This window comes from Lynx rufus, unplaced genomic scaffold (assembly GCF_022079265.1).
Source record: "Lynx rufus isolate CCGP_SWC_20201006 ecotype Redwood Valley unplaced genomic scaffold, mLynRuf1.p SCAF_12, whole genome shotgun sequence".
NCBI lineage: Eukaryota > Metazoa > Chordata > Mammalia > Carnivora > Felidae > Lynx > Lynx rufus.
The window spans coordinates 61,172,858-61,200,797 of record NW_025814826.1 but is presented as its reverse complement, the minus strand read 5'-3'; the positions used below and the strand labels follow the sequence as shown (position 1 = coordinate 61,200,797).

General features: G+C 52.6%; 1 protein-coding gene across 2 annotated transcripts in view; it reads left to right on the top strand.

The window, feature by feature from the left end:
* ZFAT (zinc finger and AT-hook domain containing) overlaps positions 1-27,940 on the top strand; it is a 191,625-nt gene that overhangs the window by 57,055 nt on the left and 106,630 nt on the right. For both annotated transcript variants that reach the window (XM_047074221.1, XM_047074220.1), the window contains exons 4-7: positions 12,427-12,615; positions 14,293-14,443; positions 20,582-22,062; positions 22,853-23,085. In XM_047074221.1, the coding sequence (XP_046930177.1) occupies positions 12,427-12,615; positions 14,293-14,443; positions 20,582-22,062; positions 22,853-23,085 (2,054 nt within the window). The remainder of the gene's footprint in view (positions 1-12,426; positions 12,616-14,292; positions 14,444-20,581; positions 22,063-22,852; positions 23,086-27,940) is intronic.

The following is a 27,940-nucleotide window of genomic DNA, read 5'->3' as shown; positions in this document are numbered from 1 at the left end:
CGGGCAAACCAGGGGTGCTCAGTGCCTTTTCTTGCAGTGGGAGGAGAGAGCAGAGGAGGAACACACAATCCCACCTAAGTGGGATGTTATGCCGGGACTTTTGAAGGGAGGCGTTCTTGTTCAGCATCTTGGCGGCCTCCTGGGGCCGTGCTGGCTGCGAGTGACTGTGCTGGGGAAGCCGGTTCTCCTGTATCAGGGCCAAGCGCACAGCCCACTGTGTCTTGATGTGTGAAGTTCGGTGGGCTGCCCCTGACTGCATCCTGGCGTGGAGGGACTTGAGAGGGTGTGATGGAGGCCGTGGCACCTGGGCTTTCCTGCTACTTAATGCTTTTTCCCAAGACAAGGAGCTGTTGTGCCTTGTGACCCCATATGAACAGGAGCTCGGTCTCTCCCGGGAAAACCCCCAATGGCTGAGAAGTCCTGGGATGGGTGGCCAGACTTACTGCTGGGCCTGGTGCTTCTGGCTAAAGCAGGGGGCTGGGCCTGGTGCTTCTGGCTAAAGCAGAGGCAGGGCAGGACCACATGTCTGTGGCGTACATCCTGGAGGGCTTCCTGAGGAGGGGGCCATGAGCTCCATGTCTGAGGATGACCTGGCGTTTATGTGTGCGGAGAGGAGGTGAGACAGGCATTTCCTTTCCTGTGGCTCCAGCACAAGCCTGCAGGTGCGGTAACGTAGCGGGAACCGGGGTCACGGGGAAGACAGAGGCCTCCTGCCCTTCCTGTGCTGCTTCTCACGGCTGTCACTGCACGAGGCCGCTGCTGGAAGCAGGCGCCTGCCTGGCTTTCCTCCGGAGCCAGACAGCCGGGAAGATGCGAGAAAGCCTGAGGGGAAGAACAGAAGTGAGAGTGATGCGTATTCAGCAGGTCCGATGGAATTGTCGTGGGCTAATAAGTTCCTTAAACTGCTGTCTTAGCAGCGTGGAGCGAATTGGTGCCAGAGTCCCAGAATATAATCCCTTATCAGTCTGCTGTTCTGACGACTGTTCTGAGCTTTTTATTAATGTGGCTGATAACACTTACTCTCTGGGGTGTTCTGAGATTTAATTAGTTCTTGGGCAATTTAGAACAGGTACTTTGGAATATTAGTGCGGTGTTAATTATACATGAGTGCCTATGAGCTAATTTCTTCAAATGTGTGATTGCAAGCACGCTTAACTCTTCATCTGCCCTTTGCCAAGTCAACCTGCCTGGTGTGAGTGTTACCACACGCAGGGGGCGCTGTGAGGGTTGTTGCTGGTGATGCGATGGCGAGAGAACAGCGTTCGCGCAGGAAAGTTGCTCAGAGTTTGGTGGTGCGGGCGGAGAACCAGACCGGCACTTGGAGGTACGCGTGAGGAGCACCCACCGAGGTCACACGGGGTCTGGAGGGAGCTCAGAGGAGTCAGTGGGAGAGGGTGTGGGGGAGTCCCGATGAGGGTCTACAGTATCCGAATTCAGCATTGGCCGTGGGAGTGGCAAGAAGGGGACAGAGTCCAGAGCTCCGGCGGAAATGGGATTCCCAGGGCCCGGTAGAGGTTGGGCAGGGCGAGAGGCAAGAGGGAGTGAGTGGGCGGTGGCCTGGGTCTTGGCTTGGGTGCTAGGGTGGAGGACGGGCCCTGCCAACCTGAGAACCCCAGGGAGAAGCAGGTTTGGGGGAGAGAGGACAGGTTCCTCATGGTCACCCGTTGAGTTTGGCAGACGGTGGGTGTCCAAGGGGTGTTATCTACTGGGCCGTGGAGCTGGCAGGAGGCTGGGCTGGAGCCCTAGCCCTGGGGCCATCAGCCTATGAGGGCACAAGTAGACGGTCATCAGGGGACTGGGCGGAAGTTCCTGAGGAAGGCCACTTCTAAGGGAGAGGAGGACGGGTCAGCGATGATAGGTGAGGCAGGGAGACGAAATGAGATGAAGCTGGGATAGAGGCCATTGTTCTTGGGTCTGAGGAGTGTGGCTCATGCCGACATGAAGGTGACATGGGGCCAGAAAGAGGAGCCATCTAGGGTGACTGAAAGGATCTCTGCGGGGAGCTGGTGGGACATGGCCAGGAAGCAGGTGCCACACTTGAATTGGCAACCTGAGGGCTTAGTAAAGGGATTCCCCATCAAAGTGTGGTCATGGGGGGAGACTGTGGATAGCTCGGTAGTGGGGTGCTGTTTACGCCCCAGGTATAGAGACAGAGGGGGAGAGTGGCCCCTGAACTCCAAGGCCAGTCTGTGGCCGAGGAAGCAACCTCAGACAAGCTGGTGACCAGGAGGGAGCCCAGATCTCCTGCCATTGCCTCCTCCATTGGCCAAACCCAGCGGGAAGCCAGAGGGCAGTGGACCCCCTGGGTGAAGGACAGAGGGTGGGCCTGGAGGGGCAAATGGGAACTTTCTAGAACATGGGGACACTGGAGTTTTGCCCATTACCCTTTTTTTTTTAAGTTTGTTTTTGAGATAGTGAATGGGGGAAGGGACAGAGAGAGGGAGAGAGAGAGAGAGGCAGAGAGAGAATCCCAAGCAGGCTCTGCACAGAGCTTGATGAGATCTCACGAACTATGAGGTCACGACTTGAGCCAAAATCAGGAGTTGGACACTAAACCGACTGAGCCACCTAGGCACCCCGCTCATTACTCTTAAAATGGGACCCATGCTGGGTGTCTGCTCCCTGCCTCAGGTTTGTAGTCAGAGTGCCCCCCTGCGTGCGAGGGCACCAGGCCTTGCCGTGGTGGGGGGGTGGGTCTCAGCACTGTGGGCGTGCACACCCTTCTGGGAACATCTGCCTCCACATTAGGTTTCGCATTCCACCTTGCACTGTGCCATAGCTCTTTTAAACACCGTGTTTTCAAAAGGAAATGAAATATAAAGAATCACGGCAATGTGCTGGGGTTGAAGAGCTATAAGGCACAGATGTCAGGAAATTAGAAGTTATAGTTCCCGGAACGTCAGTGACTCGACAGGGCACACTGGGCTGGGGGGCAGGTGAGGCACGCTCCCGCTGCAGCTCTCTTGTGTTAGCACAGACCCAGCGGAACCACGGGGACTGGGCGTCCCGGCCCCAGACCGGGGGTGGGTACGCACGGGCACCAGCCCCACGGCAGCACGCGCGGCCCGAGGGACGGCTGTGCGTGCTTCACTGTGCAGCCTTTCCCTTGCTTGAACAGTGATTTGCTTTGCACGCACAGACCGTAAGTTTGGAGAGCTCCCGATCTATGCAGCTGAAAGACAGAGTGTCGCTCACGCCCTGCGCCCTTCGCCCTGGCCACTCAGGGCAACGACCGTCGTCGAAGTGGTACTTGGCACAGCCCTTCTGCGTGCGTCCTCATCCGCTCGTTTTCAAGGTGTTTTCAGGGCCCTGCAGAGGTGCTAGTGGCTCAGGGTGGACGGGTGGGGGCGCTGGTGTGGGAGGTGGCGAGGGGGACCCCACCCGTTTCAGCCAGAGAAATCATGCCCCTTTGCCGACTGTTTACGTTGAAATTGCTTAAATAATTCACCTGACAGTGGTCCTGCCGCTTGACACCCTTGATGAGCACCTTCTTGCTGCAGTGAGAGTCATGCTGGGATTCAGACAGTGAATGTCTACACAGCATGGTGTGAATTTGACGGACAGGGGCCCCTCAACTGAGGGCCTCATGTTCCGGAAGAGCACGGTCATTAGAGCCTTGGAGCAAAAAGCGAAACATCAAAAGATTGGCTACAGGGGCACACGGTGCATACGGTAGTTGAGTTACAGGTGCTCGTTAGGTTAATAATCAGGAAAGCGCTTTGCACACTGTAAAGTACCACGCGGAAGATGAGGTGGTCTTATCTAAGTACCGGTGTAGTTTCTCTGTCTCTCCAGATTGTTGACCGGAGGAAAACTACCAGACAGACACAGACCACCGTGAGATGTTTCCGTCCGAGCCCCAGTGCTGCTGATGGGGTCAATGCTGACCTTTCCTCCTGTGGCCTGGCTGGCCTCCCCCCAAGACCCGCTGGGGTTTGATGGGAGCCAGTGCAGTCTGCCTTTTACGCACCTCGGGCAGATTTCAGCTATCGATCTCACTAAAATTACATCCTGTTTTCTGTTAGATCAAGTGTGTTTTCTGAAACAGCTCGGTGAAGATATCTTAGACATCTTGTGCAATTTGAAGATAAAATACGACCTTACGGTGAATTGTGTAATTAACACCTGTGTACAAAGCAGGCCGTTTGGAAGGTGGTTCACCTTAAAAGCAGCATCAGGAAGCTTGGGGTGTAACCTGGGTACTTCCTTCCCCCAGCCCCCAATCAGTGTCTTTATTTCCCACACTGGATGCTATTTATTAAGAGACATCGATTTTCCAGCCATTCCTTGTCAGGCACCCTGCGGAGGCCCAGGGGGTGAGCTGGGCATTCTCTGAAACAAGGGTGAGTAAACGATCCCAGATTACCCATTGGTGTCCGGCTGGGCGCCCTGCTGGCAGCTGGGCTTCCCTGAGTGTCTCTGTCTCAGAAGAGCCACTGTTAGTGCCTTGTTTGCCGTCAGAGACTTCAGTCTGTCTCAGTGCAGGGGAGACAGACCTTTACCTGCACGAGCAGTGCTGAAACTCTTGCCTTCCTCGCTTACCAAGAATGGCCTTTTCCCAACGAGGAGCTTGGCTGCAGAGCGGAGGAGCTGGGCGTGCCCCCCACGAGCTGGGATGGGATCTTCGATGGCGGGCCCCGGGTGCAGAGGCTGGCCCGGCCGTCTGTTGTGCTAGGGTCTCCAGCTGTGCGACTGACTGCACTGTGTGCCTTAGTGTGGCCGGCAGATTGGTGGGGGGCGGGGGGCGTGGGACGTGATGGGGAGCACAAGGCCTCTGAACCGCTGATGGGGACTCGACCGAGGGCACACTGAGCAAGTGCCAGCCTTTATTTCCCCCCTTAGCCTTCCGCACAGATGGGCCAGGCCCCCATTAGAGGGAAATGGGCTGGGGGGAAAGAGGTTGTTTAAGGGCGGTGTTCGGGTGCCGTGGTCCGTGAGCGCCTGTAAGTCAAGCACTTTCTCCAAGGAGAGAGCAGAGAGAGGGCCAGGCCTGTGTGTCCTCACGGCCATCTGAAGACAACATTGGCCACCATGGGGCCCGGCTGTTTGGTTGGTTTCTGTCCATGTGCTCTATCAGGGGCAGGAGAGGGCAGGGAGAAGGCCTCACTCTGTTGCGGACAGACTCAGGGATGATATTGGGTTTGCCTCCTAATGGGGGAGGGTCTCTTGGTCCTGTCACCTCTCCCCCTCACTGAGCCTTGTCTTTTCTATTTTTTAATTGTTTTTAATTTTTTTTTTTTTTTAATTTTTGAGACAGAGAGAGACAGAGCATGAGCAGGGGAGGGACAGAGAGAGAAGGAGACACAGAATCCAAAGCAGGCTCCAGGCTCTGAGCCGTCAGCACAGAGCCCAATGCGGGGCTCGAACTCACGGACCGCGAGATCATGACCTGAGCTGAAGTCGGACGCTCAACCGACTGAGCCAGCCAGGCACCCCGAGCCTTGTCTTCATAATGGGCTTAGGGACCCAGCAGCTTCATGAGGGGTGGAGGACCAAAGACGGTGATGACAGTGTAGCATGCTGAGGGCGGGGGCGCTGGTCAGTGTTGGCTCACCTGTCGAGTGGGTGAGCCTCGGAGCTCTCTGCGGGTAGGAACGGGCCTGGTTCTTCTCGGGTCCCTGGAGCCTGGCACAGGGCCAGGCCCCCAAGGGGCCCTCTGTTGTTCTCTGCTTAACAAATGGCTGACTCTGCTGCCTTGTGAAGCGTGAGGCCCTGCCCTCTCTCCACTTTATCGAGTCCCTGCAGCGTGTCAGGCACTGATAGGCTTCCTGCACAATGGGCTAAATCCTGCCGTGCTCATTGCGCTTAGATCCCTGGGGAGGGGTGGGCAGACAAGTAAATAAATGAGCCGTGTCCCAGTGACCGTCCTCACTGGTAGGAAATGGTTGTGTGAGTGGTGTTTGTTAGATCAGAACTAGCTCACTAGACTCCACGCTGTGGACCTGCCCAGCTCCCGCGTGCCTGCTTGCCTTCTAGCTTACTCTGTGATATACCTATTTGTCAAGTCTTCAATATCCTGAATGTCCCCACTAGCCGTAAACTCCAGGAGGCAGGGGTCTTTCTCTGTTCCGTACACACAGTGTCCCAAATGCCTAGGACAGCGCGCGGCTCTCCATAATTATCCGTGGAGTGAACCGTTGGCTCGTAAAGAACAAATACATTCTGTAGTCCTTTGATAATTCCAAGGAACTACTTATTTCTTTTGCGCATAAATGATGTTTTGTTTAAGAAGCACAGACACGGAGAAAATCTGGAAACAGGAGGAGAACGAGAAGAAGTCAGCTTACAAAGAGAATGTTTTATTAAGTGGTAGAAAATTATTGTTGAACTTGCTATTAGAGATAGAAATTCTGTTTTCAGAAGAGCAGTGTTTGACATGAATACTTAACCAGAGTGAGGAGAGGGTAACTAGGAAGCAGGCAGAGAAACTGAAGAGACAGGCTTTGAAGTCAGGCCAAGGTTGACTTGACCCTCCCAAGTCCACAGCCCGGTGGAGTCCTGAAAATAAAAGTGAACGTGTCCATGGAGCCTGGCGGTTTAATTTGCCTCGGCTTCCAGAAATGCTGGGTCTGGAGCGAGTGTCTCCATGCGTGTGCCTGAAGGAAGGACAGTGCTGGGAGACTGGGTGGCGAGTGTGGGCTGAGAGCCGGGACTTCTCAGGGAAGTTTCCTCGTGAGGTCTTGGAGCTCTCTCCTCTCTCGACTCCCAGAGGACCCGTGATGTCGGCCGTAGGGCCCGCCTATGATTTTACCACCAGAGACTGGGAACCAGGACCCCCCCCCCCCGCCCCCGCCCCCGCCATGCTGCACAAATGCTACACGTCACATCCAGAAACAACAGGAGACTGGATGGAGGGAGACTTGAGAAGCAGGCGGCAGGGGAGGAAGTGGGGAGACCCTCAGACGTGCCTAGTGCCACTTTCCACAGATAAAAGGTGAGCACCTACTGTGTGCCAGAGCCGTGGCTGGGAATGAAAACTAGGTGGTAGTGCCGGCCATGATAGAGCCGGGCCGGGGGCTGAAAGACGCATGGCTTCCGGGGACGCCACAGACAACCCAGGATTTCTCCGTGTAGACGTCTGCGTTCGTAGCCCGGAATCTCTGGGTAGCGTCCAGGGTTGTGGCCTGTGTCTGCCGGTCTTTGTTCAGCCTACCGGCTTGCCCCTCTCATGCATGGTGTTTTACCTGGAGTTATTTGCTCCTCCCTGAATGCACATGCTGCTTTTTCTGTGGGAGCCTTGTTCTTTCCATAATGCTCCAGTGCCCAAGGGATCATGTCACATCATCCCCAAGAATCATTCCCAAGGCTGCTGAGGACAGTGCTCACTGTGTGGTGCCCGAGTCCATGGGAAAAGAGTCTTTGGAAGCTCTCAAGAATGGAATGTAGCTGAATGGGCTGTGGTTCCATGTTGGGTGAGGCCACAGAGAATTGATGAAGGATGTACATTTGGGGAAGTCTTCAATGGGGAGTATCTTAGCATCTGTTCCCCCAGATGCAGCCTTGGCTGTGGACAGTTTGTGGGATGGTGATCCCAGGCAGCAGAAGTGAGGGAGTGGGGAGGTGCCATAGGGACGGAAGAGAGCCAAGGGTTTGTTGTTGGGCTCACTCCTTCAGTCAGTGAAACCTCGGCTCTTCCAGAATCTTGAAGCTTCAGATGGCTTCCAGAATTGTCCACCCAAGTCAGGAGCCCAGAGTGGTCATGTGTTGGCTCCCATCCCTCATTGGTTGAGGGTTGCCCTCCGCCATATTGAACCGTCTTCACTTCTGGGCTGCAGGGGCTCAGCTAGGACGCCAAAGGACACCCTGTGCAGCAGAGGCAGGATGCTGGAAGACCAGGTAAGTGTGAGCTGTCCTCTGTAGCTGCTGCCAGAGTCGGGTGTGGGCCAAGGGGACACAGCGAGAGCCCCACTGGCATTTCAGTAAGGGAACCAGAACTGGCACAAAGCACAAACTGGTCTCTGGTGTCCATCCAAGAGGGAGGAGGGTGCGTAGTGTTCCGTCACCCACTGTCTTACTCATATTTTTCTTTCGCTGCCCCGTATTGCTCATTCCTCCACCCCCTTTTCTCCCTGGTGCCTCCTTTCCACAGCATGCTCCTCAAGGAGAGGCTCTATCTCCCTGGAAGGGGCTTCGAATTTAGAGATGCAAACGTTGCCTAGTCTGATTTCCCAGGTGTCGCAGACTCTTCCCCACAGTGTGACAAATGGTATCTGAAGCTTCCTTGAAAACCGTCATCGGAAATGCATCACCAAAAACCACCCTTTCCTTGTTGGACAGCTCTGACTGCTGGAAATTTCTCTCTTCTGCTGAAATCTGTTGCTGACTTGTACCCACTGGTTCTCGCCTGGCTTTTTGGAGCACAGCAGTGCAGGTCTCCTTTGTCCCCTAGGGCAGGCCCTTTCTCTGCTACAGGCCTAGGTCAGGCTCATAACATAAGGAGGCACGGACCCATCCTGCAGGAGAGTCACAGCTCAGTGAGGCTTCTGAATAGAAAATCGCAAAGCAGTGTGGGAAGTCCAGCCATTGCTGTAGTGGTGTGTTGGTTATGTGTGTGCGTGTGTGTGCCTTTCAGTTTGTCATTCGGACAAGCAGAGGATGTGGGGTGGGGGTGTTGTGTGTTACCTGTGTGCAAGGTACAGAGGGGTATTTGGTCAACTTGTCACCCAGTATTGTAGCCCAAAGGGGTGAGCAGTTAAGTACTCGTGTGGGTGTGTATTTGAGTCATGGCCTTGAGGGTTCAGGGGTCGCGGGAAAGAAGATTCATGGCAGATCTTGGAGTGCTTTATCTAGTACTTTCTCCTAGTGCAGACGGGTGGGAAGCCATGGAAGGGTTTGAAGGGGGGGGCAGTGACAGGGACAGATGTGAATTCTGAAGCGATTCACTCTGGGATCAGGAAGGAGAATGGTTTGGAGGTGTGTCAGTCAAGATGACTTTTAGCAGAGGCACCAACTGAAGACGTGTTTGAGGATGCGGATGGCTGTTCATTGGGGTAAAGAGGCATCTGGGGACCAGTGCTTCCAGGCCGGGCTCAGCCGCCATCACAGTCTCAGGGGCCGTGTTTCCCTTTGAGATCCTCGAGGCATCGACCCGTCTTTCGCTTGCTCTCCTGTAGTTCCTGGGTGTTTACCTCTGTTCCAAGCAGTGCACACGGAAATGCCTGGCCGAAGAAGAGGGACGTTTCTTTCTTCTTAGGGAAGAAAGCTGCTCCCAGAAGCCCCCTGGCAGCCTCTCCCCCAGACCCCCTTCGCCACACTGAGGTCCCGTAGCCCCAGCGGCCGGGTGGCTGTCCCCGGAGCGGGAGGGGCACTGCCCTTGAGGCAGGCACGGGCACCGGGGTGGGTCTGGTGGCCGGAGCGAGGGCACTGGTGGGGGAGGTGAGATTCTTACCGTCTCCCCTCCTCCCCCTGGGCCAACCCAGGCTCTTCCAGATCCTTATGTGCTCCGTCCACCATCCTCATGGTGCTCAGCTCTGCAGTGCGTTCCAACATAGGATGCCGACAGCAGAGTCCGGATCTAGCTTATCCGGGGCACAGCCAGGAGCTCCCTTCTGCTTGTGCGGGCTAACGCTGTGTGCGTACTTTTGGTTTTTTAAGTTGATTCGTGCTGTTAACCCGGGTTCTGCTTATGACAGGCTCAAATTCACAGGGTGCTGCTCTCGTTGTTGTCGTACGTGAACATATCTCTTCCTGCTGTGTCGCTCATGAATTGAATTGTATCCCTTGGTGAGTCTGTTTATAAAGTGAAGCATGATTTTAAATGCAAACAGTCCCTTGGTAAGTCGTTCTTGCCTCTTCATAGCATCCAGTATATTCTCCTGTTGCTTATGCACATGTGTCACCCACGTGACTGTGACGCAGGCAACTTTAGGCTCTTTGAAATGTTTTTAATACAGCCACTAAAAAATGATCTAAAAACATTCCCGTCAGGCCTGATGCAGGTCAGACGTCACAGGATGTAAGCACTGGCAGTGACTTCGCAGGTCACTCGTTTTGCCCTGTTTCTTCTGCTCCTCAGGGGTCATCATGCTCTTCAAGGGGTGGGCCTGTATGATGGTCCTTGACTTCTCCCCTTTGGCCTTGGAGGGTAATGCACAGTCTGTGTGATTCACGATCTCATCTGCTGGTTTTTCTCTTCGCTTCAATGTTAACAGGCTTGGTACTGACGCTAATTACGTGACTAAGGACCTGCTCCGGTCCATTAAATTCCCTAAGACTGCTTCCACCAGGTTGAAACATGTTCCAAGTACTCGGTCTGTGGGGACAAACGTAAGTGTTTGTCTTGATCAGTCTGCCCCATTAGCCACGTTTTTTTCCTGGCGTCATCTTGGGAGCGCTTTCCTCCCCCCAGCAGCCTTCCCCAAGAGTTTGTGTCTCCGCATTGTATCTTGTCCCGTTGGTTGCTACATTTATGTGCGGGTCTGGCTGTCGGCCGACCCGCATCGTGGGAAGCAGGGACGTACGGAGCTGCCTCAGGCCGTCTCCCCTTTGGTTTCTCCCGTTTTCTCCAGCTTCTGCCTTATCACTGCACCGTTCCGACCTCACCTGCGTGATGCCCCATGCCAGCGCTTTCCGGGGCCCTACTGTCCGTCCGCCTGTGCGTCTGTCCTGCAGCCATGCACCCGCCCCGCGTGCGTCTCTGCCAAAGGGCTGTGTTCCTTCCACTTGTCATGACATCCCGAAGAAGGGATTCTCGGGCAGGTTAGTTCAGGTCTGTGTGTGATTCCAAGACCGAAAACTCCTTCCCCTTCCTTCCTGTATCTCCTCTGGAATCCGGAACCGCATGCATTCAAGCGATCACGCGTCCTTTTATTCCTCACTTTGGTGTTGAAGTCTTTCTTCCCCCTCAGGCTACTGCCAAGTGTCACCGTGCGATGTCGGCCACCGTTCCTTCTGTGGCTGGCATCTCCGTTCTTCAGTGGGTTTAAGTGTCCTTTGAACCCACCCAGTTCACCCTCCCCATGGCGGCAGATGTTTAAAGCACAGATACGGGTTAGCCCTCCTCCCACATAAACTGTGGCTCACCGTTGCCTTCCTCGGTGGCAGGGGGGTGCTGTGGGTGAAATGTGGCCGCAAACGCGTTTCTCTTGGTTCTCCCATTGTCTTAAGATCTTTTAGATTAGGGCCGACCTTGAAGCATCTAAAGATTTCATGTAAAAAATTGGAATTCCCGGTCTCTCTCTGAACAGCCCAAAGATTTGATGACCTTGTCCTAAGACCTGACAGGGTGGCCCCAGCCGCAGCTGGGGCCTGTGCTCCGTCACCTGAGTCCTGCTCGGCGGCTTCCCTTGCCCACACTGCTGGACTGGCATCTGTGGGCACTGGAGTTTCCTGCCCTGCTCTCCCTGAAGGAGGGTCCCAGACCTCTCAGGGGACTTCGGGCCTCTGGAACCTAACTTTCACTCCCTCTGCTGGTTTTATTTCCACCTCCCTGCTTCTCCATGAAGCTATAGCCACACAGCACGCACGCTAAGCTAATGGTTTCCTGCTTGTCTTTGCTGTCTTTTCTTACAATGGGATGTTGCCATTTTTTTTTTAAATTTTTTAAACATTTATTTATTTTTGAGACAGAGAGAGACAGAGCATGAACAGGGGAGGGTCAGAGAAAGAGGGAGACACAGAATCCGAAACAGGCTTCAGGCTCCAAGCTGTCAGCACAGAACCCGACGCGGGGCTCGAACCCATGGACCGTGAGACCATGACCCGAGCCGAAGTCGGACGCCTAACCGACTGAGCCACCCAGGCGCCCCATGGGATGTTGCCATTTTTATTACCATACCCACTCCTTTGTTTCACACCCTTTTTGCGTGACCTGTTCCCCAGCATTCCCATCACTTCACAGACGCTTGTGTTTACAGTTAACGGAAGGGTTGGTTCCCCCAGAAAGCCTTTCCTGACTTCTCGAGCAGATCCTACCATCCCTTCGCATTTCACTTAGCGCGCGGCTGACTGCCCCCCTCCCCCACCCCCGGCCCCCACCAGACTGCAGGGCATTTGAGGGCAGGGTCTGGGTCTGTGGCTTACTGGTCTTCGTATCCCCCACGGACGGTACCTAGTAATTGTAGCTTGAATGATTTCTTCCTGGGCTATAAATCTTGGGAGACTCTATCTTCCTTAATGACTCTGAAGTCTGGTAGGCGTCATGAAAACAAGGTGAGGGGTCATGCCTGCTTTATCAACACTGTATCCCCAGTGCCTCGATGGTGGCCTGTGGCCTCAGTGCCAAATTTACTGAATCAGGTGAGAGACTGAAGAATCAAAGACAATGCCTGAAGTGTTGGAGAGGCCTGCGTAGCAGTGAGGACCCAAGTGTATATATCACACACATATATTTCTTTTACTGTCGCATAAAAAGGTTATGTGCGCGCTCCAATTCTATCACTGATATAAAAGGATATTTTATACATCTCAGTATTATTTGACCTTCAGGTGATGAATCTGACCTTGAACTGGAAAGGAAGTATAAGGAGGATGATCGAGAAAAGACTCCAAGGAGGCCGCGGACACAGAGGACGGAGAAAGTCCAGAAGATCTCCTCGGGAAAGGAGGCCGGGCAGGTTTCCGGAGTGAAGAAGCCCATCATAAGTGTGGTTTTAACGGCACACGAAGCTATTCCAGGTGAGCACAGCAAGCGGGACGGGGCCAGAGAAGAATGTTGTGCTGAGTCCATACTGGGCAGTCTCACTGCTTGGACCCCGTGGTCCCGGGCAGGGGCTGCTGCTGTCGCTGCCGCAGACACGGTCAGAGGAGCAGCGGCCACGGAGCGTGTCTTTCCTTTGCTCCCCTGGCTCAGTCCCTGTCCTGGGTGTGCCCGCCGCTCACTGTGTTGAGCGGTGCGTCCCCGTGTGAGACAGACCTGCTGAGACCAGAGGGACGCAGCCCGCTCCCGGGAACCCATGTTCTGCGGTTCCCTCCGCCTGACTTCTGTCCTGGATTTTTAGTGGCTCCATCAAATGTTTTATAATGCTGGAGATTTCTGTCTGCATTTCCTTTCACATAAAGCAGCCTGTGGAGATTTTATAGTACCTTTTTTAAAAAAAGGCCTCTTTCAGGAAGGGATACTTCAGACAAAAAGCAGTATGATGTGATAGTAGGTTCCAAAGTATAATAATGGTTTTTTCCCTATCCATTTCGGGGGCTAGTTGTCAAATGTATTTTAAAATCAAGTGTAGGATTTTGAGAGCAGCTGCAGCCATTTAAACAGTCCTTTCCAGTGGAAATAGTAACTCCTTATTTAAGGTGAAAATGCCAGATAAGTGCCTCTTTACACTTCGATGTGGAGTACGATGATCATTAGGAAATAAAAACACTGGGCGAGAGGAACCTTCTGGAAACTCACCTCATCTGCGCTAGCCTGCTTCAGAGCAGTGTCAGTCTGGGAAGAGAAACCTCGGAGAGGGGTGGCTCCTGTTCTCAGCCGTCTCTAGACGAAGTTCCCACAGTAACGTCTTTAAAACTGGCGGTAGGCTTTCAGGATTTCTGCAAGGGGGGTAGAAGTGTGATGGATGTTTGCTGTTCTAGATCCAGGGATAGATTGGAGCCTTTTCTTCACTGCACTGGATACGTGCATGTGCGTGTGTCCACATACGTGTGACGTGTCCACTGCTGTGCAAGGTCTTTGATCATTTCGCATCACGGAATTGCACGAGCAGAGGGACCCTTGAGGTTTTCCACTCCAGACCCGTCATTTGCTAGGGTGGAAACAGAGGCTGATGGTAAGGTCATGCCATGTTTGGGACTGGACCCTTGGCAGCTCGGATTCCTGTTCACAGCCGATGCCACTGCTCCATACTGTCTTGGTGCGGTTTTACGCTTATTTGCCTTTATACGGGACCTTATTTACCTTTATACGGGATTTACCTTATTTACTTTATACAGGATTTACCTTATTTACCTTTATACGGGATTTACCTTATTTACTTTATACAGGATTTACCTTATTTACTTTATACAGGACCACTCACAGGTGGTCCTTTATAAAACCCGATAGGTAAACACATTCGTATGTATGTCCCCGTCTTACATGTTTTTGTCTTTTTCATAGATCAAAGGGAATTACCTCAGAAAGGTGTTCTGGTAGATTATTAGGAAACTTGCCCTTCCCACCCAACACACACACACACACACACACACGCACACACACACGTTAAACGTGTGAACTGCAGGAAAACCAGTACCTGGTAAGGGTACTGTATACAGTGAGGAAACACTTCTGGGGCTCCACTCCCGTAAGGGGTGGGATCCGGGACCTCCGTGGTGCCCCTTCAATGTATGCTGCCTTGTGCTTCATGTCAGGTGCCACCAAGATCGTTCCAGTGGAGGCCGGGCCCCCGGAGACAGGCACTGCAAACCCCGAGGCCACCCCGGCCGACCTGGCGCCTCGGAGAGGGTACCAGGAGTACGCCATCCAGCAGACGCCGTACGAGCAGCCCATGAAGTCCAGCAGGTAAAGTGTGTGTCCCATGTGACCTCAGCCAGAGCTGGATTCTGGTGATGGCTGTGGGGGCTAGAGGACCAGCATGTTAGCGTCCCAGGACTGTGTTTGCAGACTGGGTTGTAGAGGACATGGGTTCCTTGATGTAACCCAGGAGTTGGACTCTCCATTACGGTGCCTGTGTGTTGACTGAGCCCGGGTTGCTTCTGGGAAATGCACGGCAGATCCACTTGCTTTAGGACCTGAGCACCGACTGGCATAATGAAGGGGGAGCAGTTTACTTACGTCAGACATATGTTTGACCTTAATAAAAAGAGGTGTAAGTAAGGCCTTACTTAGTACGTTTGCTGATTTTTATTTATTTATTAAAAAAATTTTTTTTAAGGTTTTTATTTATTTTGAAAGTGAGAGAGAGCATGTGCGCACATGTGCACAGGTCGGGGGGAGGGGCAGAGAGAGAATCCCAAGCATGCTCTGCACTCATGTGGGGCTTGAACTCACGAACCGTGAGATCATGACCTGAGCTGAAATCAAGAGTCAGACAATGGACTGAGCCACCGAGGCGCCCCAAGTTTGCTGATTTTTAAAGTTGCACATATTATAATGAAAAAAAAAATCTTTATTCCCTCCCCATTTTCAAAAGTAACACTTGTTGGGGTGCCTGGGTGGCTCAGTTGGTTAAGTGTCCGACTTTGGCCCAGGTCATGATCTCACGGTTTGTGAGTTCGAGCCCCGCGTCGGGCTCTGTGCTGACAGCTCAGAGCTTGGAGCCTGCCTTGGATTCTGGGTCTCCCTCTCTCTCTGCCCCTCCCCGTGCTCACACTCTGTCTCTCTCTCAAAAATAAATAAACATTAAAAAAATTTTTTTAATTAAAAAAAAGTAACACTTGTTATTTTCTTGTGGAAAGTTCCTTCACCCTGGATGATGTAGTTAATCAAAGTAACCCATCGTTCTTCTTCTAGAGGCAACTACTGTTGCCACTGTAATTTTTTCATGATATACTAAAACATAGTGCTTTAATTATGTTACTTTTTTCTAATACAAAATACTAAGTGCATTGTTATCAACTTTTTTTTTTTTTTTAAACTTAACCACACCTTAGGGACACCTGGGTGTCTCAGTTTGTTACACGTCTGACTTTGGCTCAGGTCATGATCTCACAGTCCGTGAGTTCGAGCCCCGCATCGGGCTCTGTGCTGACAGCTCAGAGCGTGGAGCCTGCTTCTGATTCTGTGTCTCCCTCTCTCTCTGCCCCTCCCCCACTCGCACTTTGTCTTTCTCTCCCAAAAATAAACATTAAAAAAAAACCACAAAACTTACCACACCTTAAAAAATGTTTTTGATACATAGTTTTAAAAAAGTATCTGCTGTTGAATAGGGTGCACTGTAGTTTGTGTAGCCAGGTTTTGCTTGATGGGCAATGTTGTGCTCAAGGGTCTCAGACCTTCGTCTTTCGGTTCTTCTTCACGACTTCCTGTGGGGTGAATTGCTAGCATTGAAATTGCTGTCTCAAATAGCAGAGAACTTATAACTGTAACCAACATTGAAAACCATCCTCCACACACATTGGGTCAGTTGACAACCCTTAGTGAATGCCCAGGTGCCTTTTCTATACCCTCCCCAGGGTCTCGGTCTCACCACCTGTGATAGGTACCTGCTGGGGTGGGGGTGGGGGGTTAGCAAACTGCACCTGAGCTCTGCAAACATTTTTCCAGCCGAGACGAAAGACAAAGAAAATGCCAGTTGCCAGTAGGTTTCCTCTGTTTCTAGAAGAGGGGAAATGAGGCGTTCTTGAAGAGAGCATAGCTTTTAGTGCCAAACAGACCTGGGCTGGCTCTAGACTTTTCTACCACGGTTCAGCTCGACAGATTAAATGCCCGTTATATGCCAGGCACTGGGGATGAGAGAGAACAGGACAGACGCCCTGTTGCGTGGAGGAAGCCTTTGCTCTGTTGTATCTGACTCAAGTGGATGTGCCTCTGAGCCTCTGTTATTCCAGCCGTAAGATCGTCTAGTACAATCTGACTTAGTTTAGTGGTGAGAATAAATGATAAACCATATGAACATGGTGTCATGTGGGATGCTTCATTAATTCGTAGCCTCAATCCTCCGTGCTTGCAGCTGTGGGCAACTGAATTTATTGATGAAGTTTTAAAAATACTCATTCCTTTGGCAAAACTGTCATGGAATTAAGTTTGAAGAACATTCTGGTGTCAACTTAGGTTGATTTGTAGACCCTAGCTAATTATTTTCACACTCTTTCAAAATCTGCTGGGGAGGGGTTCAGCTAACTGGTCATCTAGTTAGCCAGCAAATCTATGCAATATTTAATCAACAGGTTTTGGCCGTACTTCAGCTGTCATGCATTCTAGTAGTATAGCAGAAATTACAAAATTGTTATGAAAGAGGCTTTTTTTTTGGCACGATGATGTTGCTTTGTAAAATATAGACACAAACTTCTAGGTTACACCAAGAGATCAGTTAGGTTTTCACACAAATATGACACTGGTGCTTGCTGTAGAAAATTTTTGAAGTCCAGAAAACTGTAAGAAAAAACATCATTTGTAATCACACTACTGTACTATAACCACTGTTTATATATATATATATATATATATATATATATATATATGTATATACATATACATATGTATGTAGATACATAGATATGTATATACATAGATATATATATGTATACATAGATATGTATATAGATACATAGATGAGTATCTATATAGATACATATATACACATATATATACATGTATATATATTTTTTTAATGTTTATTTTTGAGAGAGAGAGACAGCATGAGTGGGGAGGGACAGAGAGAAAGGAAGACACAGAATCTGAAGCAGGCTGCAGGCTGAGCTGTCAGCAAGGAACCCGATGCGGGGCTCGAACTCACAAGCTGTGAGATCATGACCTGGACTGAAGTCGGCTGCTTAACCGACTGAGCCACCCAGGCGCCCCACCACTGTTAATATTTTTAATGTGTTTCCTTCCAGCTTTTTTTTGGGCCCGTATGTTTTATAAAATGGAGTTTATATTTCATATGCAATTTTATATCTTGCTTTAAGACCTACTCACTGTACTTATTACTTTCCTCCGTTACTCACGTTATTCACAAATTATTTTGTGGTGACGGCGCTATAACGTCATGAGGATGTTCTGTGATCTCCTCAGCTCTTCACATCAAAGCGAATAAGACCTGGTAAAATGGCCCATCTGATTGTATCCTGTAAGACCTCACAGATGTTAGAAGAACTTGGCTACAGGGCCTTCCATGGCTGCCTCTTCTCTAGCCTTGTCCCCTCGTGTGCTCCCTGTGGTCTCTGGGCCCCAGCAGGTGTTCCAGCCATCTGGGCCCTTTGTACTTCCTTGACCTCTCCTTGCAAATGCCTCTTCCTCATTTCGGATGCCTCCCCTTTCCCTGGCTTGGTTATCCCGTTCACCTTTCAGCTCTCTGCTCAAGTGTCCAGTGCTCGGGATAGCCTGCCTGGAGTGGGTCCTGATCTGGGCTCATGGAGCGCCCTGCCTTTTCCCATCACACCAGGGAGCCGTAGTCCTTATCTGCTCCTTTTCGTGGTTGTTAGTCTGGCCTGTCACCTCCTCCACAAAGTGAGCTGCAGGAGAGAATGAGTTGTGTTTGTTTTTGTCCCTCTTGTGTCCCCAGTGCCTGGAATACTTGTTTTGAATGAATGAATGAATGAATGAATGAAAAAAACAGATGTGCTAAGAAACTAGTTCCCTGTTGGGACCTTCAAGCAGCTTTTCACTGTGAGCACCTTTGTTCGAGTACCTTTTGTATTCTTTCCTTTAATTGATTCCCAGAAGTGAATAACTTTCTAAAATGCACTGGTAAGAGTGCTTCTCTCCCAGCACGGGGAACATTTGGAGTGAAGTAATTTAAAAACAGTCATATGGACACTGCGGCCCTGTGTGTCAGTTCACGGTCCTAGTGAGTAAGGCTTGCGCTTGAGAGTCTGACGTAGGCTCCTTGGAATCTTCATCAGATTCATTCCCCTTGGCAGGAAACAGGGCACGGAGGGCTTTATCAGGTTTCTGTGTAGTAATACAAAAAAAAAAAAGTCAGAGCCAAAGATTCTCCTAAGACCATTTAGATCTTGCATTAGAGGAGAAAGTACTGTGATTTGTTTATTTAATTAACGTTTTGAATCTTGGGTTTCTTTCTCCAGTGTTCTTTATACCAATAAAATCTATCACCTTCTGGATTTCTTTGTCATTTGAGAAAGATCCAAATTAGTTTCCTGACATTAGCCTTGGGTTTAGCATGCAGGCAGAGTGCTAACTTTCAAATTTGAATATTTTAATTACATTATGTGAATTGTACCCTCTGGTGTTTATGAACTACAATCGATTTAAATATTTTTAATTTAAAGACAAGGCAACCTATGTTGATCAAGCATAGTTGAATGGGTAGTTCCATATATACAGACTTTGCAGTTCCTGTGGATGCAGCTTAATGGGCTCTGGTCAAGAGCATTGAGTGAGATTATCAGTGTTTCTGAGGGCCTTCATGGACAACCTCGACATACTGTCCAGCGGGAGTATAGGTACAGAGGAGAGGAGGCCTCACCTGCCTGTGTGTCATCTGTCAATTCCTGTCCCTGGTGCATGCTATAGTACTTCAGTGGCCATCATTCACTGGCTTCAGAAACAAGGCAGGGCTATTCCAACGGCACCTGAAGTCCCGTACAGGGGGCTTTCTCTGTGTATACAATTACTTTGGGGAGGGGGACTGGCGTATGTGGTGTTTGCTGGCATTATAGAGGAGGAGGAGGAACATGCAGGCTCTAGAGGCAGACAGTCTGCTTGGGGTCAAATCCTGGCGTCACCGCTTACTAACTGTATGATGTTGGGCGCAGACTCAGTTTTGTCATCTGCAAAATGGGTGTAACGAGGCTAGAAATAAATACAGTTAGTGTAGGGTTGGGCAGTTCACACATCCTTAGTGATTATCAGCTGTTATTACCATCTCATACACACGGCCATATTGAAAGGGAAAGGATCCATGAAGCAGACCATGCTTTTATTCTCCGTCACACACACAAAATCTGACACAGCGCTTGAAACACACCGGCAGGTATTCATAAATGACAAGCGTTAATAAATTATTCATGAGGTTAATAAACGGCAGTTGAACAGCCGCCCTCTTTTCCCCGTCTCAGCTCTAAATTAGCCGTCGTAAAGGAGGAGGGCGATGGAGACTGGAGCGTCAGCTCTGTTACTGATGGAGTTGCGGGGGGCACGGCGTGGTGCTCATCAGCACGGGGCTTCCCGTTCCCGGGCACCTGCCTCACCTGCAGTCCTTGACCGCTCCTGGCCAGGCCCACGCATGCCCACCTAGCTAAGCACTCACTGTACCACTTGCTGTTCACGGGCAGACCGTCCTTGCCAGAAGGGGAAAGTTGGAGCTCAGCTCATGAGGTCCAGGTGACCAGTCAGATAGGCCCGTTCACTTGCCCTGGGAGGACATAGGGACCCGGGTCTTTCACTGACGGGTGGCAGCAAGGGACGAGCTGGGTGAATGAACAAGCAAGTCTGGCTTGTTGAAGCTGGTGGACAAACCCAAGCAGATTGTATCTGGTCTCACGGAGCCGACGGAGCTCGTTCCGTTAATGACAGGTCATGTAGCCAGAAGACGTACAGGTCAGCTTTGGAGCACAGCTGGTTGTTGTGTACGTTGTGAGTGACACATCCCTCTTCCCTCTTTCTCCTCTTGCCTCCCTCTTCTCGTTCTGCAAGCCTCAACTCAGACATCTCCTGTTTAGCAAGTTTCCCAACTACCTGAATCCAGGTTAGATGTCTCTTTCTCTCTCCTCCCCCCTCCCCCCCCCCCGGCCCCCCGCACATGTTCCCATGGACACTTGCCCCACTGTCGTGCAAGCATGTGCTCACCTGTCTCCCCCCCCCCCCCCCCAGACCGTGAGCTCCAGTCTCTGTACGCGCCTGGTCCATACTCGGCCTTCCGGTCGGTCCCGCTTGTTGCCGAATGAATGCCTCCATGCAGCCTCAGGGCCGTTTGGGTCACTTTGAGCCTTTGGCGTTCGGTTCCCAAGAAGGAGTTCACGGTCCTTAGGGCGGTGCGGCGTCTCCAAGGGTAACGGTGCTGTCGTCTGTTTCCAGGCTAGGGCCCACCCAGCTCAAGATCTTCACCTGCGAGTACTGCAACAAGGTGTTCAAGTTCAAGCACTCGCTGCAGGCGCACCTGAGGATCCACACCAACGAGAAGCCGTACAAGTGCCCCCAGTGCAGCTACGCCAGCGCCATCAAGGCCAACCTGAACGTGCACCTGCGCAAGCACACGGGCGAGAAGTTCGCCTGCGACTACTGCGCCTTCACCTGCCTGAGCAAAGGGCACCTGAAGGTGCACGTGGAGCGCGTGCACAAGAAGGTCAAGCAGCACTGCCGCTTCTGCAAGAAGAAGTACTCCGACGTCAAGAACCTCATCAAGCACGTCCGGCACGCGCACGACCCGCAGGACCGGAAGGTGCAGGAGGCCCTGGACGAGCTCTGCCTGCTCACCAGGGAGGGCAAGCGGCAGCTGCTGTACGACTGCCACATCTGCGAGCGCAAGTTCAAGAACGAGCTGGACCGCGACCGCCACATGCTGGTGCACGGGGACAAGTGGCCCTTCGCCTGCGAGCTGTGCGGCCACGGGGCCACCAAGTACCAGGCGCTGGAGCTGCACGTGCGGAAGCACCCGTTTGTGTACGTGTGCGCGCTGTGCCTCAAGAAGTTCGTCAGCTCCATCCGGCTGCGCTCGCACATCAGGGAGGCGCACGGGGCGGCGCAGGAGGGCGGGCTCTTCACCAGCTCCATCAACCAGAGCTTCTGCCTCCTGGAGCCGGGCGGGGACATCCAGCAGGAAGCGCTGGGGGGCCAGCCGCAGCTGGCGGAGGAGGAGTTTGTGTTCCCGGGCGTGAATGCGCCCAAGGGGGCGGCCTGCCCCGCAGACGCTGGGCCCGACGAGGGGGCCGACGAGGGGGCCGGGAAGGAGCCGGAGGCCGCCGCGCAGGAGCCCGCCGCGCAGGAGCCCGCCCCGCCCGCGCACTTGGCCGTCCCCCAGGCCCAGGGGGCCGCCCTGCCTCCCTGCGGGCTGGAAGCCCCCGCGGATGCCTCGGACCTTCCTTCGCAGGCGGTGGTCTCCGAGGAGTTTTTACTGAAAAATGATCCCTCCTCTGCTGAGGCTCGCACCGCCCCCGAGGAGACCTTGGACGCCCGGCGCGGAGCCTCCTCCCAGACTCAGGGTGAAGAAGTCCCATCACTGCCATCCAAGGCCGGAAGTGCGGGAGCGAACCTGGACGCGCGGGGGGCCGAGAGCCCCCCAGAGGCAGGGCACAAAATGGCCGCCCTCCCGTCCGAGGGACCAGATCCTAGTAGGTGTCTCAGGTCAAACCCAGGCGAGGCCTCGGACCTTCCTCCGGTAGCAGGCGGAGGGGACGTGGCCCCGCCGCAGCCTGACTCTTGCAGTCCGGCCTCCGAGCACCGGGCCGGCGTCAGTGCGTTCATGAAGATCCTGGATGGCTTACAGAAGAGAAGGATGAACACCGGCTTGTGCGAGAGGATCCGGAAGGTGTACGGGGACCTGGAGTGTGAATACTGCGGTAAGGAGGGCGGCGCTGGGCAAGCAGCTGGCTGAGCGCTCGTTCCCTACAGCCCCGCCCGTCCCCAGCCTGCTTTGGGTCACCTCGTGTTTGCTTTGAGCTCGTGTCTCTTTGCAAAGAACCACTCGTCAACGAGCTGTCCTCCATCATTTGTAGACAGTAGGAGGCGGCCACCTGTGTCACAGTTTAGCGTGTGGCTATTTGTGGAGGTGGCCAGGATGGCGGGGCAGGTAGCCGCGCTGGCTGGGGCAGGCACACGCAGTGCTCTCTCTCACGGCTGCTGCCGGAACTTGAACCAAGAAGAATGGTTCTTCTGGCACGTGACAAGTTCAAAGTGTAGCTTGAGTCGTGGCCCTGTTCTCCCTGCAGCTCCTTGTAGAGAGCCCCGATTGGAGCCCTCGCAGCTGTCCGTGCAGGCAGGGCCCCTGAGGCTCCCCGAGAGCTGGCAGCGCGGGTGGTGGGAGAGCCCAGCTCTGGCCCAGGTGTCGGCAGGGGTCGGAGACCCTGATTTAGGCAAGTGCACAGCAGCATCTGGTGCTGCAGTTGGTCCTCAGGAAACATTTGTTTCCTCCTGTCCTAGCTCTGATGTCACGCAAACAGCGTAGCACCCTTAAAGTTTACAGCCTCCCGCCTCTAAAAAGCAATTTCCAGGCAGAAGTGAGGAAAGCGTGAAGGGTGACCCGGACAAGCCGGAGAGGGAGACAAATATAGTAGTAAAAAAATAATAATGAGAAAATCAAATTCAGTCTGAAAGAAACTTCCTTGTTCTCACGTGACGATATTTTTTTAGGCAAACTTTTTTGGTACCAAGTGCACTTTGACATGCACGTGCGCACCCACACCCGGGAGCACCTGTATCACTGCTCCCAGTGCCATTATTCCTCCATCACCAAAAACTGCCTTAAACGCCACGTTATTCAGAAACACAGTAACGTCCTGCTGAAGTGTCCCACCGATGGCTGCAACTACTCAACTCCAGATAAATACAAGTTGCAGGCACATCTTAAAGTTCACACGGAACTGGTAAGTAGTAAGCCCGGGCAGCAGCTTGTCTGCCCCCGCTGCCCCCTGCTTTCTAACCTTTGTGCGCATGGGAAGGTGCCCCGCTTCCCCGTGAGCCCTGCACGCGAGCGTCCTTCCCAGGAGGCTTCGCCCCGGGACCCCCTTCACAGGCAGAGTCTCAGATACGTTGCAAAATGATGAGGCGGAACAGATTTGCTTTCTGGGCCCACTGTTCAGCATCAGAGAAAATCTCCAGAAGGAAGAGCTACAGCGTGGAACTAAAGCAAGGCTTTCTTAAGTGACATCGTAAAGAATCATCAGCAACAGAAGTGGCAGTAGGAAGGGCTGCCCCTGGCCGTTGAGAGGTTACATGCCGTGGTGCCCGTGGGGCGGGGGGCAGTGTCTCGTTCACGGGGAGAGCGCAGTAAATGTCGATGACGCTGGTGTCCTCTTGTGTTACTTGTTGTCGACTCTCTGTGAGGGATTGTCTGTGAAGCGCTCTTATTTAAAAACAGAAAGGCGATCATTTAAGCCAAGATGCTGTCCAGGTTCATAATGGCGAAGTGTGTTTAATTCTTCGGTGGAAAGTGACGTAAGACAACGAATGACTGTTTAGTTTTGCAAATTCTCATGTAACTCAAGGGGCTGACACCCGAGCGTGGTTTGAGCCTTGTTCACGTGATAAAGGAGGCACAGCTGGCCCCAGACGTGGTTCCGCGTTAATGGCTTTCCTTTTTATATCACAGACGGCTTGGCTCAGGAGGCTTCAGAAGCTGGGCCTGCCTCCACTCTGTTCGGGCACAAAGATCACCCATGCTGTAGCAGTTGGTCACTAAGGGTGAAGTCAGGGTGCTGTAGGTATAGTGGGTGGGTCGGAGCCCATGCTTTAGGGTTAGATGCCTGGGTTCCGACACTGTCTCCAGCACTCACACTGGCTGTGGGTATTGGGACAAGTCACTTGTCCTTTCTGAGATTTGGTAGCCTTTCTGTATAAAATACCTGTGAAAAAGTATATGTCCATTTAAAAAATAATTTTTTTAACGTTTATCCATTTTTGAGAGACAGAGAGGAACAGAGTGCGAGGTGGGGAGGGGCAGAGAGAGAGAGAGAGAGAGAGAGAGAGAGAGAGAGAGAGAGAGACACAGAAGCCGAAGCAGGCTCCAGGCTCCGAGCTGTCAGCACAGAGCCCGGTGCGGAGCTCGAACTCACGAACCGCGAGATCATGACCTGAGCTGAAGTCAGATGCTTAACTGACTGGGCCACCCGGGCGCCCCAGTGTATGTCCATTTTATATACACACACGCACACGCGTGTATACACGTACGTGCACGGACTGCACGTGTTAAACTCACACGTACGCACGCGTATACGTGCGTGTATTACACACGCCTGCAAATGCCGAGCACAGATGTACGCATGTGTTTGTGTATGTATATAGATCTCCTAGGGTTACTGGGAGGATAACCTGGGAAGTTCTGGAGCAAGAACCTGGAGCAGCGATTGTGCTGTTGACTGTGTGCTCGCTACTACATGTGACCTGGGACCTCTTGGCACATGTTCTCTGTCCCTCTTTCTGGATAGGGCATGAAGGCACGCCCTTCTGTTTCCTTCCAGAATAGCTGTCAGATTGGTGTTGATTCCTGTACCATCTTAGGGTGGAGAAAACAGGGGTGGCAGAAATCATGGCTATGACTTTGCTAGAAACGCACATGAAGCCAGGAGCTGAGTGAGGGCGACGTGAGGACAGGGTGCTCGGGGCAGCCTTGGAGGGTAGCAGTGAAGACCAGGAACCAGACCGTGTGTTTTAAACTCTGGCTCCCCCATTTACCGTGCATCCAACTTCAGGATGAGTCATGTAACTGCCCCATGCCTCGGTTTACCCATCCTCAGGGGAAGGTGAAGTGAGAGAACATGCGTGAACGTTTTAGAACAATGCCTGACGTGGAGTAAGCACCACGCGCCGTTGACTGTTAACAATTGCTATTACTTACTGCAATTATCATGTTGGGTCTTGTTGTTCTGCCCTGAGAGACTTTGAAATGGAGGCTGAAGGTCGACCCCGAGGAGGAGGCTGGGAAAGAGCTCGGCAGCGTGTGCGGCCGCCTGTTTATCCTGTGCCCATTTTCCTTGCCTGTCGCGTGTGTCACAGGGACCCAGGTCCAGCCCAGGCTTTTCTTGCCTCTAGATGCTGGTACTCAGCCTTCTGGCCACGTCCCTGATCCTTGGGGTCAGCAGGGCCATGTCGGGAACATGTCCTAAGATCTTCAGCCCCAATTTCACGTGCTTTCCTTTATCTTGACAATCCAGCACTTAGAGAAGCTTCTCTTTGCAACTCCCTGTGGTTGCGACTCTTCCTTCTGAGAGGCTTCTCTCCCTCCTGTGGACACCTGAGGCAGCTGGGGAAGTGGGTGCTGAAGAAGGGAAGGAACAGTTTCTGTTTTCGTCCTGTGGTCTGGACTCTCGAACCTTTACTCTCATACCTCTTCCGGGAGGTGGGATTATTTCCTCCCTGGAGCGGATCAGGAGCCCTCTCTGCGGGGTCATTCGGTAACTTGCCCCCCATCACGCTGGCCGTCAGGGTGGGTGGAGCTCAGGCCTGCATGCTTATCTGGGAGTCACGCTCCTGTCACTGCCCACGCTGCATGGTGGGTCATGAACGGCAGCCACGTCCTTCTGAGGGGCCCCTGGGACACTTGCACACCGTTGGAAGGAACATGGTGGGGGTACACTTTGTCCCATCAGAGCGGGGGCTGTGTTGATACTGTCCGTGATGTGTCTTGTGCCACAACAACGAAACGTCCCTGAACGTGACTGCAAGAGAGGAGCGGGAGTAAGGGAGTGTGGCTCTGTTGACCTTATAAAAACAGGGTGTTCTCGTGATTCTCATGAACACTCGTGCTTTCTTAGACGTTGTTGATGTTTGATCTCATTCCCTCCCCCCAATATTTGCGGTTCTTCCATTTGAGACACTTTTTAAAAAATGTTTGTTTAGAGGGGCGCCTGGGTGGCGCAGTCGGTTAAGCGTCCGACTTCAGCCAGGTCACGATCTCGCGGTCCGTGAGTTCGAGCCCCGCGTCGGGCTCTGGGCTGATGGCTCGGAGCCTGGAGCCTGCTTCCGATTCTGTGTCTCCCTCTCTCTCTGCCCCTCCCCCATTCATGCTCTGTCTCTCTCTGTCCCAAAAATAAATAAACGTTGAAAAAAAAAAATTTTTAAATAAAAAAAAAAAAATGTTTGTTTAGAGAGACAGTGTGCGAGCAGGGGTGGGGCAGAGAGAGAAGGGAGAGAGAGAATGCCAAGCAGGCTCCACGCTGTCAGCACAGAGCCAGACACGGGGCTCGATCCCACGAACCGTGAGACGATGACCTGAGCTGAAGTCAAGAGCCAGATGCTTGACCAACTAAGCCTCAGGGGAGCCCCCATTTGAGACACTTTTGAAGGTAAATGTGCTACTGCTGCTCTGAAGCTCGCGACACAGGTCAGAGGCGCCACAGTCTACGTGCTGGGCGTTGGGGCTTCGGATGTGAGTGAGACCCGGGGTCTGTCTTCAAGGTGCTCTTTGTTGCACGGGAGGACAAGCAAGGGGACAGTAATGGCGGTATGGCAATGAGGGAGGGAAGTGAGGCGAACACAGAGTGCCCTCCTCCTTCCACTCCGCCCCAGAGAGGTCCCGGCCGAGGTAGAGGGCTGCCCGGAGGAGGGGTTCCGAGCTTGATGAGTAGGCTTTGGCCACGAGAGAGGCAAGCAGAGAGGCAGCACACGCCAAGGGGAAGCCTTCTGTATTCCCACCAGGATATTGACAGCGTTTCCTGTGAATCACTGGGACTATATTGGGTATATATATAAACATACATGCTTTCTCAGGGTCGTGGTGAGGGTCCCACAAGATAGCACAAGTGAGCTTTGTGACGTAAAGGTGCCGAGCCAAGGACTCTGGTCAGGGAAGGGTCTACCTGAGTTGGGAGAGTGGTGTTGTGTGACCTCACCTCGGCCTGGGGCTTGGTTCCCTTACCTGTGACCCAGGGAGATGGGCCAGGTGTGTCAAGAGTCTGGTTGGGCTTTTGCATTTGACCCAACACTTATGCGTTTTCAACACAGATTCCCATGTGGTGCAAAATTAAGGAGATTTCAGATTGACCCCCTGCCCCCCCAAATGGGCCTCCATCAGGGTCCATCCCAGTTGTAATAGGAGTCTGGGATAATTTGGCTGAGTTCCTATTTCTGTGACTCTCCACCATTTCTTTTTTTTCTTTTTTCATTTTTTTTTTAACGTTTATTCATTTTTCCAAAGACAGAGACAGAGTGAGAGTGGGGGGGGGGGGGCAGAGAGAGAGGGAGACACAGAATCCGAAGCAGGCTGCAGGCTCCAAGCTGACAGCTCAGAGCCCGACGCGGGGTCGAGCCCACGAACCGCGAGATCATGACCTGAGCCGAAGTTGAACGCTCAGCCGACTGAGCCACCCAGGCGCCCCTACTCTCCACCATTTCTTAGCTAATGATGCACCCAATGATCAGAAGGTGTGAGTACATGTAATATAGTCTCTCCTTGCAGACCCTCCTTCTCTTGAGCAACCAGATGGTGTGACTTAGCATCCAGGATGTATTGGCATCCAGGGCGTGTGGAGAGCCAGTCAGGGGAGGCAGTTAATGATGTTGCCGGAGCAAGCCCACTTCTTACAGCCCTGTGCAGACTTTGTGCAGGGGAGACTTAGGAGAACCCGGCGGTGATGAAGTGCCACGGGCTTTGGGTTGTGACGTGCTGTAGTTCAGACCTCGTATCCACCCCTGTGATCTTGGGCATTTGCCGAGCCTCTGCTGTCTCAGCTGTAACGCGAAAATTAGGTACCATCTCCTGCCCCTTGGGGTTGTGGCGAGTAA